The 23133-nt window shown below is 41.3% G+C and overlaps 1 protein-coding gene, 1 long non-coding RNA gene and 1 pseudogene across 2 annotated transcripts in view; 2 read left to right on the top strand and 1 right to left on the bottom strand.

Annotated features, from left to right (window-relative positions):
* Nucleotides 1-526, bottom strand: part of LOC110971691 (solute carrier family 13 member 5-like) — a 29132-nt pseudogene extending 28606 nt beyond the window's left edge.
* The window catches only part of LOC127530697 (uncharacterized), a 58836-nt gene that overhangs the window by 32888 nt on the left and 2815 nt on the right, over nt 1-23133 (top strand). The window lies entirely within an intron of this gene.
* On the top strand, nt 11287-22464 carry serpinf2a (serpin peptidase inhibitor, clade F (alpha-2 antiplasmin, pigment epithelium derived factor), member 2a). The gene is made up of 9 exons (XM_022222078.2): nt 11287-11443; nt 13835-13903; nt 13994-14225; nt 16169-16312; nt 16410-16452; nt 18834-18979; nt 20209-20351; nt 20496-20691; nt 21526-22464. Exons 2-9 carry the CDS (start codon nt 13850-13852, stop codon nt 22026-22028), a joined length of 1461 nt encoding a protein of 486 aa, XP_022077770.2. The 5' UTR covers nt 11287-11443; nt 13835-13849; the 3' UTR covers nt 22029-22464.

Below are 23133 nucleotides of genomic sequence, written 5' to 3'. Positions count from 1 at the left end.
CTCAGTAAACTGGTTAACCCTCAATAAACTGGTTAACCCTCAGTAAACTGTTTAACCCTCAGTAAATTGGTCATACTGGTTGGTTAGCCCTCAGTAAACTGGTCTTCCTGGTTGGTTAGCCATCAATAAACTGGTTAGCCCTCAGTAATTTGGTCATATTGGCTGGTTAGCCCTCAGTAAACTGGTTAACCCTCAGTAAACTGGTCATACTGATTGGTTAGCCCTCAGTAAACTGGTCTTACTGGTTTTTAAAGCTCACCGTGGTGCTGATGGCCAGCGGCAGCAGGATGAACGGGCTGCACACCAGGATGACGACGCCCTTCAACTTCCAGACCTGCCGCAGCATTTTGACCCGCAGAGGAAGAACCGCCATGAGGAGAGGATGAGGAGAACGAAGACGGAAACGAAGACGAAGATGAAGACGAAGACGAAGATGAAGACGAGACGAAGAAATCTGAAAGATCCTTTAAGGAAAGTGGACGAAGGAGACCCTCTACTGCTCACGCTCCGTCTGCTGCTCCGTCCAACACATTAGTGATGCACTTCATGGCCGACACTAAATATTAACTTTAGGTGTGTGACCTCACACACTGTAACACACAGTAACACACAGTAACACACACACACACACACACACACACACACACACACACACACACACACACTGTGCCCCTGCAGACTTTATCTAAACTCTCACCAGAACAAACAGAGAAGTGGAAATCAGATCTGTTTGCGTCAGGCTGAGCTCACCTCTGATCTCCACAGAATCAACAGATCTGCTCAAGAGTGACCTGAAAAAAAAACATTTTATTGTTGGTATTAACTTCTGATTACAGTTTTAACTTCTACTGCAAGACTCCAAACTGCAGCTTTAAAACACAAGCAAACTGAACGAAAAGTAGCTTTGACTGATTTATGTTTTTAGGTTTTATGACCAAACAGGACAGAAAGTCAACCAGCTCTGAGTTCTGGTGTTCCTCCTCCTAAACATCCATCTAAACATCAATGGTTCCCACAGTTTTGGGGTTTTCTTGTTAGCATGCTAACACAGTAAACAGAAGCAAATTCCCCAGACTTCTGAAAATTCGCAAAACCTTCGGTAAGAAAATTCCAATAATTCCTGAAAAGTTTCCCTTAAAAGTTTTGTTTAAAACAAATCCCCCAAATTTTGCAAGAAAATTCTTTTAAAAATGTAAAAATCCTTAAAATATCTAAATATTTATCAGTAAAACTTCTTATGTTTTCTTTAAGAACAGTCACATAAAAATCGACCAAAATCCAGCGAATTTTACTGGATTTTGGTAGATTTTTTTGTGAATGTTCCTAAGAAACATTTTTAACATTTCTTTTTTTCCACCAAAATATGTTCAAAGATTTCCCAAAAATGTAGAAAATGTGGACATCAGAAGTTTCACTGTAAAAATATTTTTTTCCCAACATTTTCAAACTTTAAACCGGGTCAATTTGACCCGCAGGACGACGTGAGGGTTAACTTTAATAAAGTTACATCATCTGTTTGTCATGTGTCTGTGCTGGGAGAGGCGTTGTCCAAGGATGTTCTTTGTCTCCGCAACGTACTGGAGAAGGAATTTTTTGCACTGTATGATGTAGATGCAGTTGGTGCAGTTGAGTAAGATGTTCCTTGTTGGGGTTAGGTGGACCCAGTCGTTCTGTTTCTAATCGTGTTCGTTCCTCAGGGTGGTTTTTTTGTTTTTGATGGAGTCTGTTAATTTAGTTAGAAATCTTTGAGGTTGGGATTTCTTTTGAAGGCTGAGACTATTTTGAAATTTGTGGGGAGTGTTGTGTTTTCAAGTATTGTCTGGAAATTCTTTTTGATTTGGAAATTTGCCTGATTGGAGTAGGAGAAGTAGGTTGAAATTACTGCGATCACCTGTTTTTTGGTTTCTGGTGGTGTGGAATTGTCCAGTTTGTTTGCATAGGTGTCCTTCAGGGTGGATCTCAGGAGGGTTCTGGGCAGGGGTGAAAGTAAGCCGGAACGGTCCGGTACTGCGTACTGGCAAAAGATCTGGTGGCGGTACGTATTACCGGGAAAAGACCCGGTGGTGGTACGCCGCTCTTCCACCGGTATCTATGGGTACGCTGCCCGGCTTCCTGCTATTGACCGTTCACTCAGCAGTACCTGAGTGCGCATGTGTGTCTACTTTCCGTAACACAGCCACTGCTATGGCCAATAGCAGCCAATAGCAAGTAGGTGCGCTTGATTTATTGCACTGGGAGATTTACCACCACTGGGAGTGGTGAGTGTTTAGGGTGTTGACTAAGGTCTGGAAATCATCACTGGTGTGGGTCCAGACCCCCATATGTCATCTAGAAATCTGTAATACTGTGTTAGTAGTTTACTACACTTCTGGAAGACTATCTCTTCCCAATCTACCATGTAGATGTTGGCGTAGGCAGCGGCAAAACGTTTTCCCATGGCTGTTCCTTTTAATTGTAAGAAGAACCTTCTGTCAAATTCAAAATCATTTCTCGTTAGGCTGATGTGTAGTAGTTTAAGGATTTCTGTGTCTGGTCGGTTCTCCGCCGGGTATCTTTGAAGATATTTCTTCACTGCTGTCAATCCAAGATTTGGGTCAATGTTTGTGTGTAGGCTGGTGACATCCATAGTAAACAAGAGGCATGGTTCCCGTAGTGTCATATTCCAAATGTGTTGGATGAAATCCTGTGTGCCTCTTATGTAGCTTGGGTGTCTGTTTGATAGGGAAGTGAGGAAACTGTCCAGATAATCCACCACACCGTAGCTTTCACTGTTGCATCCGGACACAATAGGTCGTCCCGTTGGTATTTTGTTAGGTATTGTCCATGATTCAGGGGGTTTGTGGATTTTTGGTAATAGATAGAAGTATCTTGGTCTGGGAGTGTCTTCATTTCTGATATACATTACTTGTTATTTAGTAAGATAATTTTTTGGTGTAGTGTGTCCTGAATGGTTGAATTTCAGCCTGCTGTCTGTTGGTAGATGGGTTTTTGCAGTGGTATGTATTAACTGTGGTCATTTAGTTGGTGTAGGGTGTCTTGGACATAGTCCACCCTGTCCATTATCACGGTGGCACTACCCTCGTCTGCTGGTTTGATGACAATGGATGTATTTTTTTCTGAGTTCTTCCAAGGCTATTCGTTCTTCAGTTTTCAGGTTTTCCTTGTCTCCAGATGGTCTCAGTCCGTTGGTTGTTTTTTGATCTGTCTCTATAAGGTCTAATATTTGTGGATGTAGTTCAGTTGGATCTGGTTCTCAGGTGGATCTTGGAGTGAAAGACTTTGTGGCTGTTGGTGTTGAGGGGCTGTAATGGGCACATAATTTGATTCTCCTGTGACACTCTGTGAAGTGAGCCGCAAAGGGGGATCTTTTGTTCATGGGTTTTTTCAGTGTTGGAATAAAGGAAAGTCCTCTCTGCAGCAGTCTTGTTTGTGCTGCTGTTAGTTGTAGGTGTTTAGAGAGATTAATGACCCCGTCCACAAGTGGTGTGGGCTTTCTGATGAGGTCTTTTATCAAAAAAAGCCATCCAATGATGCCATATCTAGGCTGCAGTGGTCCAATGTATTCCATTTTCCTCCATTTGGAAGTTTTGGGTCCAGTCGTGGTATTGCTTTGTTGGTGGCTGTGATCAGTTCATTTAGCTGTATGAGGTTTATTTGGGTTATGGGCGGTAGATATTGTGCGAAGTCAATTTCCAGGATGAAAATCCTGGCCTGAGGGAAAGTTTTTCTTGCTGCTCTGAGCATTCTACTCAGGTATTTTTGTAGGAGTGAGGAGTTTGTTTGGCCCTTGTTGTTTAGGCCAAACGATAATACAACTTTGGTCACAGTGTTTGTAGGGTCAGTCTTATGTGGGAGGATGTTTGTGGCGTTGCTGATTTTGGCTCCTGGAAAGCAATCGATTTGGTCATTTGTGATCTGTGGAAGTCTGGCCAAATTGGAGTCTCCCATGATAATGATGGGTTTCTTTGGTGTTAGACTCCAGTTGTAGAGTTGTCGCCCATGTGGTCGCGGAGTGTATAAAGGGAAGTTTTCCTTTGTTCTGGTATGGTATATCCACTTGAAGTTGTTGGTTCTTCCACCTTGGGTGGGGGGGCGGGGGGGGGGGGGTACTGTTTTTTATATACAACAGCATCACTATGGTGTCAGTCTGACTGTAAATGGGCTAAGGCTGTGTTTCTTTATTGTGATTGTATCTGGGTTTTTCGGACCTCTGGGTTGGGCAAAGAATTCATCCAGGTTCCAAGAACCTGATGTGGACTGGTCTTGGTCCAGCTGGCCTTTTCCCAGCCCTGTGGTTGGTTTTGTTGTAGGTGAGCTACCTAGTTTGGGGGTTAGGGTTTGTTCAAGTTGTTCGTTTTGTTCAGGTTGTTCGTTTTGTTCTGGTTGTTCAGTTTGTCCAAGTTGATCGAGGTTCATGAGTTGTTTCTGAGCTTCTGTCAGAGTTTTGGCCTTTAGGGATTTCAGGTCTCTTTTTGACCATCTAATTGCTACTTCAAGGAACTGCTCCCAATCGGTGGTTGTGAGGGAGGCAATGTTAGATTGAGCCTCCTCCATCAATCTGCTGTAGTGTTGTTCTAGGATTTGCAGGGATGTTATAGACCACTTTTTGGCATTTGCTGCTCTCAGGTCTCTAAATTCCTGTGTGGGTTGATCGGGTCAGATTGCTTGGGTAATGCTCTTTTTGATGCTCTGTATGTGTGCCGGCATTTTGGATTCTGGTGAGATGTTGCTTATGGTGGAATGCCTTGATATATTGGTATATTTGTGACTGGTTTGTTTCTGTCTCTGCGTTGTGTTATGAAAGACTCAGGCATGCATCTTTTTGGAGGCAGTCTCCATTTATTTTCTGGATCCTGACATGAAAATATTAACAGAAAATCCTCTTGTCAGTGATCGCCACAACACATGCCCCTCTCCCACAGAGATTCATGACAAAAGGGTAACGTTAAATTTTTCAAACAGAAAATAACATACCTGACAAGAAAATATTAACAGAAAATCCTCCTGTCAGTGATCGCCACAACACATGCCCCTACACAGATCAAATGATAACAAAGTAAGCATCTTGTGACAAGTTTTAGCTTGCTAGAACAGGAATTTCGCTGGACAGCAAAACCGCTTACTTCTCCCACAGAGATTGATGACAAAAGGGGAGAAAATCGGCGCGAAAACACTACTTATAGAGGGCAGTGTTACATAGAATGTGGCTGTAGTAATACAAACCGAACCAAAGTTCCGCTTACTGACAAGGAGGCTCAACTAGTCAGGCATTAACTGAAACAAAAACAAACAAAAACAAATCCACAGACACAGATTTTGTGTAATTATCACAATAACTAAAGTACAATATACTGTATTCCATATACACACACATATATTAATGTATAATCGACCCTGTTACATATTTGCTCTGATCAAGCGTTGGAAATCATTCAGCTGTCTTGGTTCTGCCATGTTTGATTCCTGTGAGTCAAAGAGAAGGTATGTTGATCACTGAGGGTTTAGAAGGAGAGTATACTTTTCCAAGGCACTGGCTGGGTTAGGTTAGGGTTAGAAAATCTCGATGCCCCCCCACATCATTCTCAACCAATCTCTTTTTGTTGGTTTTTTCATTCATGTCTCTTCTAATTGTGGGATTTCTTTAATCAACATATTTTAAATAATGATTATTATTCATGGAACATGACCCACATCATGTTAGTATGACCTGTTGATGATGTTTTTGTCATTTTATGTCTTGTTTTTGTCGTCAACATCATCAAACAGTGTTCCTAAAGAATGTGTAGATCAAAGCTGTCCTCTCTTCTATTCTTCATATTTTCATCTCATTTTCAGCCTTGATTGAATGTCTCACTCTACCTCATATAATCAGGATCAGACTCATTCTGTGGACTGTTTTCCATCAGTCAGTTTGTCCTCTTGGTCAGCAGTAACAGCGAGCTAAATATCTAGCTTCTACTGCTGAGAAAAAGATCACATTAGCATGGATTAGCAACCCTGTTACTGTGATTAGAGTAGGGTTAGCAAACAGCACAGAAAACATGGAATAAAAAATGCTATCGTTCATGTGGAAGCTGAGCCAATCAAACCTTTAATAGTTTATTACCTATTATTGTACAAAATATTTTTATAAATCTTAGTTTTGGGTTCCAAACACCAAAATAACCAACATATTCTCAAAGAATCTCTGAATTTGAGACAGTCAGGAAGTCTTTAAGGTCCTTGTTCTTGGAGTCAAACATCTTTTCTTCTGTTCCTGCCCTACAGTTACCTCTCCTTCTCCTCTGTTTGTTCTGTCCTCGTCCTGCAGAGTTTCAACAGGATGGATTCTCCCCGAGCCTCACAAACACCCTCCGTGTTCGGAGAAAACTGGAAAAACGTGTCAAATAGAAATGCTACACTTCAGATCAATAGAGTCGCCTCAACCCAACAATCAGAGAGATTCAACATTTTCTGCTACCATCTGATTTTATTGTATTTTATTCAGTTTTATCTTCATGGAACCAAACCTCTTTTCTTTAAAATAAGGACATTTCTAAGTGACCCCAGAATGTTTAATGGTAGTGTTTTTCTGCAGCGTTGTTTTATTTTATGACTTTAACTTGAATTTGTAGTTTTTGTGTGAAGCTGATCTGTGGTGAACATTCTGTATTTATTTTATGTTTAAAGGAATCAGAGACGTTCTAAAATACTAAATGTATTTAATACATAAAGTTACAGTGTGGTAATATTCAGACATTAGTCTTATTTCTCTTATTTTAAGCCCTTTGCATGAACTCTAAGTTAAAATCTATTTCTAGTTGCAGTTCTGATCTTTTGAATGTAAATGACCTTTCTGGTTCTTCAGCGTCTGTCCATCAGAGCTGAGAAAAGCTGCCGGTTCTCCAGTTTATCCTCTGCTGCCACCTAGAGGACAAAACCCACCGACTGGTTGGACTTTTATTAAAAACCTGCTCAGTGAAGCTTCAACTCAAACAACCCTTTGGTAAACAGATAAACTCCCTAATATTTATATTTATTCAGATTATATGATCAGAACTAAACACTTCAACAGCTCTGATTGTTCATTTTCATTTATTTAACCCTTACACACATCAGTGGGTCTAAAATGATCCAGTCAGGCCGTTTTCTAGCAATACGTTTGTAAAGAAAAGTTGTTTTCATTTCATATTCCAACCATTCCTCAAAAACATGTTTTCATATCATTCATTTACATTTTTAAGTTTTCTTTTATACTTCTTAAGAAGTTATGATATTTTTATAACTACCCCATGCTTTCATAAGTATAAATAATCTATCTATCTATAGATATATAATAAATCACTTAAAATAATTAGTACTTGTACAAACAGATATTTAATGAGAACGTTACTTTTTAGTTTAGAGGAGGTGGGTGAGAGGAGGATGTTGGCAAAGCTCACATCCATCAGGGACAACCCCTCCCCCCCACTGCATGACACTGTGGAGTCTCAAAGTAGCAGGTTCAGCGTGAGACTGAGACACTTAACCTACAATACGGAGCGCTATCGCAAGTCATTCATTCCATCTGCTGTAAGACTTTATAACACCAGCATCACTGGCTGATGTTAACACAAAAATGGACTGCTTCACACAATCCCTTACCACATAATCTGCATAGTTTTTCTGTACTTCACATCATTCCATTCCATAAGTCACCTTTCCCTTCCTACACTCCTGGACATATTATGATTGTTATTATGATTACCATTATATTGTTGTTGTTTATTGTTGCTATTGCTGCTCTACTGTATGATGTATGCTGCTGTAACATGGGAAAGGATTATCTTATCTTATCTTATCTTATCTTATCTTATCTTACTGTCTTTATTTTAACATACAGGCTAAAATTCCTTTATATGCATATTATTTTCTTTAAGATAACAATTATCTGTAAAATAATAATATTTATCTGATTAAAATACACAAAAATGTACAATTTTACAGTCACATGCTGTAAAAAGTATTTGTTCTATTATTATACATTACATAGATTTGATGTGGACATTATTATTTCGTTTGTGTTTAAAGTTGGTATGTGAATTACATTTTCTGCTGATTTCATTATGGTTAAAAAAAATAAGTTAAGGAGTGTAAAAAATGTACAAATGTAGAAGAACAAATGTATTTCTTTAAAAATGCAAATTTTTAATAATCTTTCCAACATCTTAACATGTAAACTAATGTTTATTTGTGAGGTTTAACTAACTGGACCACTTGCAGATGAGGTTCATTTACATGCAGGAAAAACAGATCCAGTGGAGAAATGCAGCAAATCTGAGAGGTGATGGACAGAACCAGAGGAGAGGATGATGGTGGGGATGACAGGGAGGAGGTCTAGTTGACAGGTGGATGATTTAGATTTCCTGATGAGTTCTGATGTCAGCAGAAGATTGAAGGTCAACAATCAAGAATCTTTATTGTTGTGTTTCCACACAGCAGAATTTTCACTGATGACTCCCACCTATAGATAGAAGAAAAAGGAACATTTTATACTAACAAAATATAAACACTCATCCATCCATCCGTTCATTATCTGTCCATCCATCCATCCATCCGTTCATTATCTGTCCATCCATCCATCCATCCATCCATCCATCCATCCATCCATCCATCCGTTCATCATCCATCCATCCATCCGTTCATTATCTGTCCATCCATCCATCCATCCATTCATTATCTGTCCATCCATCCATCCATCCATCCATCCATCCATCCATCCATCCATCCATCCATCCATCCATCCGTTCATCATCCATCCATCCATCCGTTCATTATCTGTCCATCCATCCATCCATCCATCCATCCGTTCATTATCCGTCCATCCATCCATCCATCCATTCATCATCCATCCATCCATCCATCCATTCATCATCCATCCATCCATCCATCTATCCATCCATCTTCTTCCTCTTATCTGGGGTCGGGTCGTGGAGGCAGCAGATGAAGCAGGTCATTCCAGACGTTCCTCTCAGTGATGCTTTCTTCCTGGAGGATCCCGAGGTGTTCCCAGGTCAGATAAGATATAATCCCTCCAGAAGGTTCTGGTTCTACCCCGGGGTCTGCTCCCAGGAGAACATGTTCAGAAAACCTCCAAAGGAAGTCTCCCTGGAGGATCTGAATCAGATGTCCAAACCACCTCCACTGGTTCCTTCAGAGGTGAAGGATCAGCAGTTCTACTCTGAGCTCTCTCCAGATGTCTGATCTTCTTCTCCTATCTCTAAGGCTGAGCCCAGACACCCTACAGAGGAAGCTTATTTCAGACGCTTGTATCCATGATCTCACTCTTTGAGTCTCTACCCAGAGCTCATGACCATAGGTGAGGGTTGAAACGTAGATGGATGGTAAACTGAGATCTTCTCCTCGAGGTTCAGCTCCCTCTTCACCACAACGGTTTGATACAACACCTTCATTACTGCTGACGCTGCACCAATCCTCCTGTCCATCTCAACCTCTATTTTCCCATCACTCATGAACAAGATCCTGAGATACTTGAACTCCTTTACTTGCAGAAGTAACTCCCCCCAACCCAGAGGGAGCAATCCACCAGTTTCTATCAGAGAACCATGGCCTCAGACTTGGAGGTTCTGATCCACATCCCCATCGCTTCACACTCAGCTGCAAAATGAAGGTCATGATCTGAGGAAGCCATCAGAACCACATCATCTGCAAAAAGCAGAGATATGGTCCTAAAGTCTCCAAACCGGACACCCTCCTGCCCTGGCTGAGTCTTGAGATCTGTGAAGACCACAAACAGGATCAGAGACAAGGGACAGCCCTGGAGGAGTCCACCAGCCACTGGAAACATGTCTGACTTTTAAAAAATGTTAAAATCCTCAAACGATATCAATATGTAAACAGAGTTAGTGCAGATGAGCAGTAGGATGGGTGACAAAGTAAAGTCCAGTACAAGACCCAGGTAGATAGTGAGTCTGTTGTGTGTTCAGGTGGAATGGGTCGGACAGCTCTGGGATAAAACTGTTTTGCAGTCCGGAAGTTAGAGTTTTTATGTTTCTCTACTGCTTGCCCAAAGGAAGCGGAACAAACAGTCCATTTCGTGGGTGGGTGGAGTCGGCAAAGATATGCCGGGTTTTCCTCTGGACCAGGGCATATCAAGTCCATGGAGGTGGAAAGGGACCAGGAGGGAGTGAACTGCAGGGGTGTGAGAGGTCATTTGCTGCAGGGTATTATCAAGTTTTGCAACGAAAAGTTCATGAGTGCGTTCTGGAGTCTAAGTGAGAGGGAAAGGAGTCCAAGTGTTCCCCTAACCAGCACTGATCATTCTATAAAACAGGGACTATTCGTAATTTGTTCAAAAGCATTCATCATAAACTGTTAAAACAGTTTTTTTTAGAGTATTTCTGAGTATAAAACCTGCTCATACTGATGATGAACTGCTGTTATTGTGGGGGTTTACAGTCTGCTCTGAAATGTCAGTGATCAGTGTAGCAGAGTGGGAGGATCAGGCTTCATTTTCTCCAACATTTGACCTTCCAGCTGCCATGTTTGGTCTGAGAGCAGCTGGTAAATAAATGGTGATTCAGAGCAGGAGGATGGAGGTGAACCTTTGTGGGCGTCGAGGTCAGAACAAGACAAACAGTCGCCCACAGTTTGTGCTCAGAAACACTAAAAACCATCTGAAGCTCTCAGTTCAACTTCAGCTTAACTTCATTTCCTACATCAGAATCACTTAAATCTTCCATATAGGCTCATTTTAAAGTGCTGTCGCTGAGACATGATGTTAAAACTCAGCTCATGTTGTGTGCCTTTGTGGTTGTTTTGGAGCCACTTTGTGTCTTTCAGGTTACTATGTCTCCTTTAGTCAGTTTTGTCTGTTTGCGTTCATGGCATGTCTAATGTTTTGGGTGTCGTTGTGGTTATTTTGTTTGTCTCTAAGGTTGTTTTGTGTCTCATTGTGGTTATTTTGTGTCTTTGTGGTCATTGTCTGACTATCTGTAGTATTGTGAAAGTGGAACCTTTGGTTACCAATGGTGATCGCCATAAATATAAGAAATCTAAAACTGACTAGTGATCCTTTGGGTTGGCCTACTGTCTATTTTAGAGGGAAGAGTTAAAGACAAATGATTGTTTTACGCCATCTGACAGGAGATAAATTAGTTCACTGAACAAATGAATGAATTTCAGCAGCCAACCTATTCAGGCTCCAGATTCACCGACGTGTCTGTTTAACTCTAGAAAAAGCTTCACCACAGTCAGCCTCTGAGTCCCTACATGCTGTCCTGATGGCAGCCATGATGGGTACAGGGTTGATGATTAACTGTCCAGCAGGGGGAAGGTAGTCGTCCAGTCCAGGCACTGAGCTGTCCAGCCTGCAGCAGCTTGGCCACATCTGTCTCTGCTCTCATTCTACTAACTTATCTCTTCATCCCTTCTCCTCCCGCCGTCCGTCTCCACATCAGCCCAGGTGAGTTCACACCATGTTTGGCTTCAGTTCTTCACATCGGCCTCAGAGGAAACTTTGCTGCCAATCAGTCACTGCTGAAGTAATCAGTAAAACGATTCATGACGAGTGTTTAGAGTCGTACATATGCAGATGACCCACATGTGCAGTTTATGTCTATGAAGAAGAGTCTTATCTGCGAGGTGGATTCATGCAGTTTGTGTAGTTCCGTGTATTCTGTGTTCTGTGTATTCAGTGTGTTGCAGCTCAGCCAAAAAAGGTTCTGAAACAGTAACCTTTAGTCTCCTGGTAAACACAGCAGCCATATTTTACACAGCACTCTGAGCACAAACACTGACAGCTACCATTACAGAGAAAACTCACTTCTGCCTACAGACTGGCAATTAAACTCACCATTATGGCTTCCAACAGTTCAGTGAACATGATCAGCTGTGATGCTGAAGTTTGAAATGCTCACAGGAAACAGTCCAAATACAAGAACAACAGTTTACATCCAGCTATAAAGACCATGTCTATCAGGACCGTCTCATTTCCAACGACTCCTATAATCTCACTTGTCTTTGATGGAACCATTGCAGTGTTTGCCACGAAAAATAAATCCTGCATTTTGTGTTTTTCATAGATTTATTACAGATTTTTGGGAAATATGGCAAAATCTTCTGGGTGAAACAGCAACTTAAATGATCAGTTTTGGTGATGTAGAAAGTTGTGTTCATAAAATTTTCTTCTCCTGAGTGATTCCAGTCGACTACAGCTGCTGACTCCTCTGATCCAGTTTAAATAGAACTATTAGATCCACTCATTAGACTCAAACACTACAGTGGGAAAGTCTGAGGAGCTCAGAAAAGATCTGAAGAAGAAAATCATTGGTGGAACAAGTCAGAAAGTCACTTAGAGCCATTTCAAAGCAGCCTCAGATCCTACATCATCTGTTTGTCAGAATAAAGTTCATGGTCCAGTTGTGTTACTGCCACCATCAGGAAGAAAACACAAACTATCAGCTGCTGCTGAGAGACCATTGGTAAGGATGGTCAAGAGTCAACCAGGAATCATCAGAAAGCAGGTCTGAATGAATGAGAAGCTGCTGGAACACAGCTGTCAGTATCCACAGGGTTTTCCATCAACATGAGCTGAGAGGATCCATGAAGAAGGAAGTTCTTCCTCTAGAAGCAGAACCTTAAAGCTCCACAAGTCTGCTGCTGATCACATGGACAAAGAAAAGACCTTCTGGAGGAAAGTTCTGTGGTCAGATGGGAGACAAATTGAGCAGAAACATGTCTGGAGGAGAGAAGGTGAGACCTTTAACCCCAAGAACCCCAAACCTTCATCAAGCATGGTGGCGGCAGTATCATGCTCTGGGGCTCTAGAAGTGCTTCTGGACTGGATTCAGACTGTATGTTAGACTGTTTCTGGATTTTCTTGGGACTGGTTCATGTCTGGTTTCAGTCTTGTGATGTGATTTAAAGTTGGTCTAGGATTTGTTTTACTCTGGATCTGGTCCTGGATGAGGACTGGTTTCAGATGGTCTTTTTTTAACCCCAAGAACACCAAACTTATCATCAACCATGGTGGTGGCAGCATCATGCTCTGTGAGCTTTCCACAAAGTAAATGGAATAATGAAGAAGGAGGATCACCTCCACGTTCTTCAGGAAAACCTAAAGCCATCAGCAGAAGGTTGATCTTGGACACAGTTGGATGTTTCAATGAGACAATGAGTCCAAACACACATCAGACGTGGTAAAGAAATGGTTCCATCAGGAATGAAGGTTCTAGAATGAAGGTTCTAGACTGGTCTCCTCAAAGTCCTGACTTAAACCCATCAAGCACCTGTGGACTGATGAAGAAACAAGTCTGAGTCAGAAAGTCGAAGTTTTGTTGAACAACTACATGTGTCGTCTTTCTGTCTCAGACTTGACTCAGTTAAATTGATAGTACAATAATGCCACCTCCATGCTTGACGGTGGGTATAGTATCCTGAGGGGACAAAGATAACCAGAAAATTGGAAGGCAGAATAAATGAGATGAAAACGCTCAACAAAATGTGTTCAAATTAGCATTTCTGTATGAATACTTTCAACCCAGAAGATTAATCTATGAAAGAACCAAAATGTAGGATTTTTTTATTGTGACAAAGACTCGTGTCATTCAGTCATTCCATCATAGTAAAGAGTTATAACAGTCATTGGAAGCTAAGGACTGTTGAGATATATGAGGTCCTTTGATGCTGGAGAAGTGAACTGTATGTTTTTTAAAGTTTTCAGTACATCATTTAGGACGTCATTTTAGTTTCTGGTTCCCCGACTCAAGCATCCAGACAGAGAAGTTCTCATTAGTTGTTCTGTTATCAGCATCTTTACAAATCAAATGGTTGGTGTCTGTTGGTTTGTTTTCAGGCTGGTTCTTTGGAAATGAAGCTTTGTCTTCTGCTGCTGCTGTTTTGTGTCTGCCGTCTGGGACTGACTGTAAGAAGAACCTCAGTCTAGTTAAACTACCTTCAATGACCTGATGTTGTAGCTGTGCTCTTCAGGAAGTTTCTGTCCTCGTGTCTTCAGGAGGAGCCCAGTCCAACAGCTCTTCATGCCTCCGGTACTGTGGATGAAGAAGAGGACGACTCGGCTCACGGCTGTGGAGGGACGTTCAGCCCTGAGCAGCACCGGGCGATAGGGGGCGTCGTAGAGCAACTGGGTTTACAGCTCCTGGAAAACCTTCCCATCAGTCCACAGCAGCCAAATGTGATCCTGTCGCCTCTCAGCCTGGCTCTGGCCCTCGCTCAGCTCACCTTAGGTTGGTCACAGTTCAGCTTTCAGCAGTTTAGGGTGAATTTTAACCGATTTTAGCTGCTTTGTTTATCCACAAACGGACAGTAAGAGGATTCATCTCTATCTCATTAACTGTTTCACATGACTCAGAATGTCTAAATTGACCCAAAAAATGATGAAACTTCACTAAAAACTTCCCCCATTTTGACTAAAACTGTTTAAATGACTCTAAACTCGCCCTACAGGACTAAAATTTCTCTAAACATCTTGAATTTGAACCAAAATTAGCTAATTAAATAATTTTAAAGTTGTGTTAATCGATTAAAGCTGGCTAAAATTAGTTTAAAACTGTCCAAAAGTCTCAAACATTGTCCCGATGCACTAAAACTTCTACAAACTCTCTTGAAACTGCAAAAACAGTAAAACGCACCAAAAGTCTCAAAATGTGTCCAAAATGACTCAAAAATTGTCCCAAAGGACCTACATTTCTCCACTGCAATGCAGAATCAGTGATTAAAACTGGTCCAAATTAGTTGAAACTGTCAAAAAGGGATCAAATTTGCCCCCAATTTTTCCAAAACAACCTAACTGAAGTGCCTAAAATCAAATGGTCCAAAATTAGCTAAAACTGTTCAAAATAATTTTAAAGTGATCTAAAAAAACTCCTGGGACAAAAGTGACTTAAAACTTGTCCAAAATTAGCAAAAAAAAAAAAACTTCTACAGTGTTATAAAGCCCATAAAATATGAGTTAAAACTGTTGAAAATTACTGGTAAAGTGTCTAAAATGAGTTAGAAACATGAACAAAATTAGCTAAAACTGGCCAGAATGTCAAGTTGGCATCAAACGTCTCTAAACTGACTTGTAATTTGTTTAAAACCAGCTAAGAACTTCTCCAAAATAAGGTAAAACCATAGAAGAAGTTGTCCCAGAAGACTATGGTGACAAAAGTAACTCTCTAAAACCCTCTATCTTCAGTGTTGTAAAGTCTCTCCAAAATTACTTCAAACCAATGTTAAAGGAACATCAGATATTGTTTTCTGGACAGTGTTTACGTCTAATCTGTGGATACATCCTAGCTTAACTGTTAGCTGTTAGCATAGCCTTAGTCGCAGCTAATGTCTTGATTTGAGGAGGTTTGTGTTTCTTGCTTAGTCTTTCCAGCAGAATTCTGAAGTTGATATAGAAAGAAGTTCGGGGTTCCCCAGATAGCATTAGCCATAGGCTAAGAGGCATTTAGCCTAGCAGATTAAGTTCCAGCTACAGTGACACCAACAGGTGGATTATTCTGATGTTTTAGTGTAATGAGAAAACTGGGCATGTTTTTTTCAGAGTGTGATTTCTGATAGAACTTCAGAACGTCTTTCCAGTCGGAGTTCTTATCCATCTGTTCACAACTGTCATTTTGTGTCTTGTTTTGTGTCTCATTTTTGTCATTTTGTGTCATGTTTCTGTTCATTTTGTTGCATTTTTGTCACTTTGTGTCTCATTTTTGTCATTTGTCTCGTTTTTGTCATTTTATGTCTTGTTTTTGCTGTTTTGTGTCTCATTTCTATTGTTTTGTGTCTTGTTTTTGTGGTTTGGAACAGATACTAACTCATTGTTAGCTGGCTTTCCATGGTTTCCATCCATCACCACCCACCAGCCAACATTTCTATCTGAGCTCTTCTTAACTTCAGAAATGGTGTACTATAAAAAACGTATAAATAAACTATGAGAAGATGAGTTTTCCATGGTCAGCCATGTTGATTAAGTCTGTCTGTGTCACAACTTCAAGAAAACTCTGAGCTCAGAATTAAAGACATTGAATCCTGATGTGATTTAAAAGCAGCACTAAAGGCCAGAATCCCATCTGATGCTATAATGACATGCTAACATGCTAACACGAGACGTCCTGATGAAAGCCTGCTGAGTGCAGAGCAGATCCTCTCATGTTCAGAGGATTTCATAATCAGATTTTCCTGTCAGGTGCTCGTAATGAGACGGAGAAGCTGCTGCTGCAGAGCCTCCATGCCCTCCAGCTGCCGTGCTTCCATCACATCCTGGGGAGCCTCGTGCCTCATTTCAGCCACACGTCTGTGGAGGTGGCAGCAAGAATGTACCTGAAACCAGGTAGGACCTGATGAGCAGGGACTGGTGCTGAGTTACAGCAAGATCAGCATAAATCTGATGATGTATTTTCTATTTTCTCTGTCCTTTACCGCCTCAGGGTTCGATGTGAAGTTATCCTTTGTGGAAGACTCTCTGTCCAGGTAGAGTAGAAACCTCCTTCATGTTTCCTTTAGAAAGGATTTCAGCCTCTACTGCAGGTTGAGAAGGTGTGAAACTCATCGGTCTAAATGATGCTTAATGTCTGGTTCAATAGTAAAAATCTGCAGCAGAGAATTAATTATGATTCTCAAAGTGAATTTCAGTAAATAAAGTCTTCAACTAAAGTGAACCAAATAAACTGGTGGTAAAATGAAACAATAAGGACTCTAATCGACCTGTCACAAAAGACAGAACCAGCAGATTATCCAAAGATGAACCAGACCTCCACAGAGCTCTGACTGAACTCCACTGACAGCCTGAATGAATTATAATCAACATAAACAGCTGTGGACAAACTGAACCTCAGAGGAAACACCTTCTAACTGAACAGCCTGAGTTCTGTCTTTAAGATAGTTTGCAAACCATCCTGCTGCATGTACAGAAAACCCAGCTGCTGTAAGAAATTCAGTCAAAATGTCATGGTCCACGGTACCAAAGGTCTTAGAAAGTCTATAAAAACAGAAAAACAACACTGTTTATTATCTAAAGCTCCTGTTATATCAACAATAATTTAATAGTGTTTCTATTGTGGTGATTTTAACGATGGCGTTTGTATGTGTTATGTGTAATGTCATGGGATATGGGCAATGCTGTTATGTAACTGCTGAGATGGCATTGTTTTCTGTTGTTGTGGCTGTTGAGGCATTTATGGCACAGTTGCTGAGTCTAAGACAAATTTCCCCAAGTGGGATGATAAAGTGTATTGTATTGTACTGTATACCCTTCAAGGCTGCAGTGGTAGTACTGACTGGGAAATCAATAGGCCGAATATTCTTTAACTTGTTCACTAACAAGGAATTCAAGTACCTTAACCAGAACAGTTTAGAAAAAGGCCTATAATTGTTTAGAATGGTTGGCAATCCAACTATTCTTCCTTTGTTTCCACAGAACATTGTGGGAATGTTTTATAATGCGTTCCTCCAAAACATCCTAAGACCGCTGCAACCAAAATGTTCAACCGTTGCTAACAATCACATCACAGGAACGTTATATAAAGCATCCTCTGAGGCCTGGATATGTCAGGAAAACATTGTTTTAAAGTTAGTTTCAGAACGTTCTTCCTTTGTTTTCATAGAACGTATTCATACAGGATCCTACAAACATCACTAAACATTTCTTTATGTTCTTGTTTTCTATTTACACAGTAAACCACATAAACAGCAGAGAACAGCAACTGTTCTGCTGCAGGGAGTTTAAGGACAGTGACAGCTGAAATGTGGGACTAAATGCAGCTGTTAGCCACTAGCCGCTAGCCACAATAGCTCAGCACTCTGTGTTTACGCCTCTGACCACAGTCACATAAACACATTTCACCAGGTGATTACAGACGGAGAACCACAGCTGGTAAACAGCCTGAAGCACAAAGGGAAACAGATGTGGAGATAAATATACTCTGGATGTCCTGATCTGACCTCAGATCAGCCTCAGGGCCATTTTTAACTGATTAGCATCAGAACCAACCTCAACTGGATGATTTTTTACATTTGCTGCCACACAGGTGGTATAAAAGTAAAGCGCAATTTGTGGAAAGATGATGAGGATGCTAATTTTGATTCATTTTCTTAATCAGCAGCAATAAATAATAATATGTCAATAAATAATCAATTAATTGATAACACAAACTGAGCACAGTGGACATTAGCTTCATGCTGATGTTTCTGTTTTAGTCACGGACACATGATTTGGTTTGTTTTAACCGCATAAACTCTGGTTGGACGTGATTAATCTTCACAAAAGTCTTTGTGATGGTGCCTGTTGTTAGCTAAACTGAATGCTCTCTGCTTTAATACAAACTGTAGTCTGAGTGACGCCTCCTCTGGCCTCTACGGTATTAAGCAGTAAGAGGCTCCACCTGGTGGAACAACCAGGAACTACAGCTGATCTACTATAGATTTACTGACACACAGGTAGAGAACACAGGTTTTCTACGTCTTTAGGAGCCACAGTAGGTATACTTTCCCCCCTAATTCTACATGTCAGACAGTGTTTTATTGAGACTTTACAACAAAGTCCACTCATGTTACATTGAACACCAGTCTAAATGCAGGAATGTAATGTACGTCTTAGTTATACTGTTGTCAAGCAGACACACTGGACTGATTTTTATAACTTTAATGTAGTTGAAGTGTGTATCATCTTGTAAAATGGTATCAGATAATATCAACTTCCCTAATACATAGTATAAAATGATGGAGATGATGTTAAGATAAACATAAGTATTGAATACGAGTATGAATGAAGTTTTACAGGATGTTCTTCCCACATTTGCACTACCTCAGTTTTTTTCTCTGCTGCTGTTGGATGTTAATGTGTTTTTTTCCAGGTACAAATCACAGCCTGTTCCTCTGGTCTCTGTGGAGGAAGTCAACCAGTGGGTGGAGAACGCCACCAACGGACACATCGCCAACTTCCTGGAGAGTATCCCGCACGACGTGGTGCTGATGCTCATGAACGCTGTATACTTCAAAGGTGAACAAATCCACCGAACAGCCCTCAGTACGATGGACGATAATTTAGTTACACACTAATAACTCTGCACTACACAATAACGCAAGCCAGACGGCTTTAACATTCACAGAAGTCTTAGTCATGATGGCCTATTGCTAGCTAAATCCCTATAATGCTATATAAACCCCACTAATGCTAGCTAAACTCCTACAATGCTAGATAAGCCCCACTAATGCTAGCTAAACTCCGACAATGCTACCTGAACCCCCACCATTGCTAGCTAACCCCCCACCATTGCTAGCTGAACCCCTACAACAATGGTAGCTAAACCCTACTAATGCTATCTAAACTCCTACAATGCTAGCTGAACCCACACCATTGCTAGCTAAACCCCACTAATGCTAGCTAAACTACCACAATGCTAGCTGAACCCACACCATTGCTAGCTAAACCCCACCAATGCTAGTGAAACCCCTACAATGCTAGCTGAACCCCCACTATTGCTAGCTAAACCCCACTAATGCTAGTGAAATCCCTACAATTCTGGCTGAACCCATACCATTGCTAGCTAAACCCCACTAATGCTCGTGAAACCCTCACAATGCTAGCTGTACCCACTCCATTGCTAGCTAAACGCCACTAATGCTAGCTAAACTACTACAATGTTAGCTGAACCCCCATCATTGCTAGCGAAACCCCACTAATGCTAGATAAACACTCATAATTCTAGCTAAACCCTACTAATGCTAGCTAAACCCCACTAATGCTAGTGAAACCCCCACAACGTTCTCAGACACATTAACTGCAAGAACCCCATCACCATACAAAATAACACAACACAAAAGACGCAACAATCACAAAACTACTTATCTAACAATCTGAATTTATACATTCCCATGGCTCTCTGCAGCAATGTGGAACTGTGAAACCTGTGACCAACACACGATATGTTAACTCTATGTGCCACTTTAATATAAGAACGCTGTCCTAGTTGATCCCAGCTTGCATTTAAAACATGACTTCTGATTGGAGGTCATTAAGCGTCAGAAGTCTTTGTCATTGCTAACTAAACCCCCACAATGCTCTCTGCTTGCCAAAATGAACATTCACAATGATTACTCTCCAGTATTTTTTGACATGCGTGTGCTTCACTTTTTGCTTTGTTACTCACGTTGTTACTGTATTTTTGTTAGGCAAAATTAACACCAGTTAATCGAATAACTACTTTTTTGCTGTTCCCTGTTTGGCAGGTGAGTGGCAGACACGATTTGACCCATCAGTGACCTCTAAGGGAGTGTTCTACCTGGACAACCAGAACTCAGTACCAGTGGACATGATGAAATCTGCCCAGTACCCTCTGCGCCTGCTGGACGACCCCGAGCTGGAAGCACAGGTAACACCGACATCCAGCAGACAACGTCCACCACAGATGGAAGGGCTGAGCTTTGATTATTGCTAAAAACAAAGAAACAAGCAGCAGAGATTAGTTGGATTTGTATGGCAGCTGATAAGAAGAGAGTCCTTCCTTCTTGTCCAGGTTGCCAGTTTTCCATTCAAAGGAAACACCAGCTTCTTGATCGTCCTGCCCAGAGGAAACGTGTCATCGCTGCTTCCCAAACTGAACATCTCCGATCTCTACAGACGTCTACCTCTGGAGAAAACCATGCAGGTCAGCTTACCCAAGGTGAAGCTGCAGTACCGCCAGGAGCTGCAGGAGGCGCTGACCAGCATGGGTGAGGTTACGTCTTCATGGGCTCAGGATGGTTGTCTAGAATAAACAGAACAGACATTGATTATGGTGGTAATACAGGAGGTCCTTGGTTTACGACATCCTCGAACTGTGGTGTTTCATTGTTATATCGGAACTGGATACAGGCGGGTCCTTGGTTTATGACGTTCTCGACCTATGCCATTTGGTCGTTACATCACACCTGGCTACAGGCGGGTCCTTGGTTTATGATGTTCTGAACGTTTCCTCGTTAGGTCAGATCTGGTTACGGGCGGGTCCTCGGTTTATGACGCCCTCGACCTACAACGTTTCGTCATTACATTGGAACTGGTTACGTGGAACTAATTAGTGAGCAGAGCAGATGAATACATCATCACGTGGTGCTATAAGACGACTTTGTTTACATTCTCTGGTTGTACTCCGCCTTGGATTGTGCTGCATTCACTAACTTTTTGTCCTCCATTATGGCTCTCAAGCATCAGTCAAATTATTCTGATGCTTCGAAGTAAAGGAAATCCATCTCTAAGGAAGGGAAATTAGATAGAATAAAATGCTGGGAACAGGGCAAAACACCGACCAACATCGGTATTATTAGATCAAGTTGTGAAAACAGTGCAACATGTTCTGTTAAAATGACATGCATGAAAGTCGTTGGTATCCGTGACATTTTCCAAAGAACTGATCGATATCATGATGTATGTAAAGGCTTTCTTTACATTGTCGCCGGAGTTCCAACTTACGTAGGAATACAACTCCGATGTAAGTCAAGGACCCCCTGTATCATTTCCAATTGGCTAAAGGCCAACACATGACCTTGTCCTCTGTCTGGATGTTTCAGGCCTTGGCTCTCTGTTTTCTGCTCCGAATTTCTCGGGGATCTCTGACTTCCCCCTTAAGGTGACGAGTGTTCGCCATGCCAGCACTGTGGAGCTCAGCGAGGAAGGCGTGAAGGCATCGGCCACCACCGCCGTCACCTCCATGCGCTCCGTCTCCCTGTTCTCCGTCAACTCACCCTTCCTCTTCGCCCTCATCGATGACGCCTCTCTGGCCCCCCTCTTCATGGGCGTTGTCACGAACCCCGCTCCCGACCATGACCCCATGCTCCGTGACGATCCCCACGGCAACGGCAATATCACCATGAGCGACCAACCGGTGACAGACAGCGCCAGGAAACGAGACACAGTCGGCGACCACGGTGACGGACTACACATCGAGGTGGTGGAGGGCAGCAGCCGGCAGCCCTGCAGCGCCCCCTCTGGTGATAAACATGTAAATGAACTGCAGAAGAAGACGCAGGAAGACGAAACCTGCATCAAACCAGACAACTCTGTACCTGCCTGAGCTCTGACAGCTTCTGATTAAAGGAACAGAGCAAATTTAAGTGCCAACAGCAAGTTAGCTTAGCTTAGCATAAACACTGGAAAACACAATCCACCTGGCAGCACTTGTAGAGTCACCAACTAACGGTAGAATTTTCCCCAAACTGTTTCCTTTAAAGCAGATTCAGACAAGCAGCAGAGATGTTGCTAAATGTAGCTTAACAGAAAGAATGCCAATGAATTGTGATTTTGGTGATCAGGACTGAGTTTTATATCTAAAAATTAATTTGAAATACTTCAAACTCCAGCAGATTGATGTTTCTGTTATCCTATTGATTAAGTTTCTGATGTGATGAAAATGTGAAAATACAGTGTTCCTGCCATGTATTTCAACACTATTATACTCAGACAAAGAGAAAATTCAGATTTTCATACAAAAAAGTTTTTCCAAAAATCTGCATCATGAGTGTTTTATTCTCTGCAGCAATTTTATCTACATTGTGATGACTACATGGAAACAAAACGCTACACAGGAGAGTGTATTAAAATACAAACTGTTTCTGTAAATCAACTCATGTTTCCATGTACAGGGTGTCCCAAAAATATATATATACACACTTCAAATAATTGTAAACTAGGTGTTTATTTTAATATGTTTAATTTTCAACATGTAAAAGAATCTACAAACATAATTCTATTGTTTTGTCACTGCCTGTTCTCAAACTGATGTCCGTTCTGGTCCAGACACTGCTGACAACGTGAAGCGATGGAATAGCACACATCATGAAACAATTCCCTTGGTATCTGCGTGCATTCACGTTCAGTGGTTGCTCTCAATTCAATGACTGTTGCAGGTCTCATTGGTAGACTTTGTCTTTTAGGTATCCCCATAAAAAGAAGTCTAGTGGTGTGAGGTTAGTTATCAGCTGCTAAAAGGTGTACACATTTTTTTGGGACACCCAATACATTTAAACAAAATGAATAGTAATATAAAATTAAAGTTACTGTTATTTTTACAGTGTAGTCATGGCTTGGTTAACAGAGAAACGCTGTAAAACCACCAGTTGCCAAACAAGTACCATTAAATAAAAGTAAAATATTTTAATTCAAAACTTTAATTCTATTTA

This window comes from Acanthochromis polyacanthus, chromosome 17 (assembly GCF_021347895.1).
Source record: "Acanthochromis polyacanthus isolate Apoly-LR-REF ecotype Palm Island chromosome 17, KAUST_Apoly_ChrSc, whole genome shotgun sequence".
NCBI lineage: Eukaryota > Metazoa > Chordata > Actinopteri > Pomacentridae > Acanthochromis > Acanthochromis polyacanthus.
Note: the sequence above shows the minus strand (reverse complement) of the source record. Positions and strands in the feature narration are given on the sequence as shown.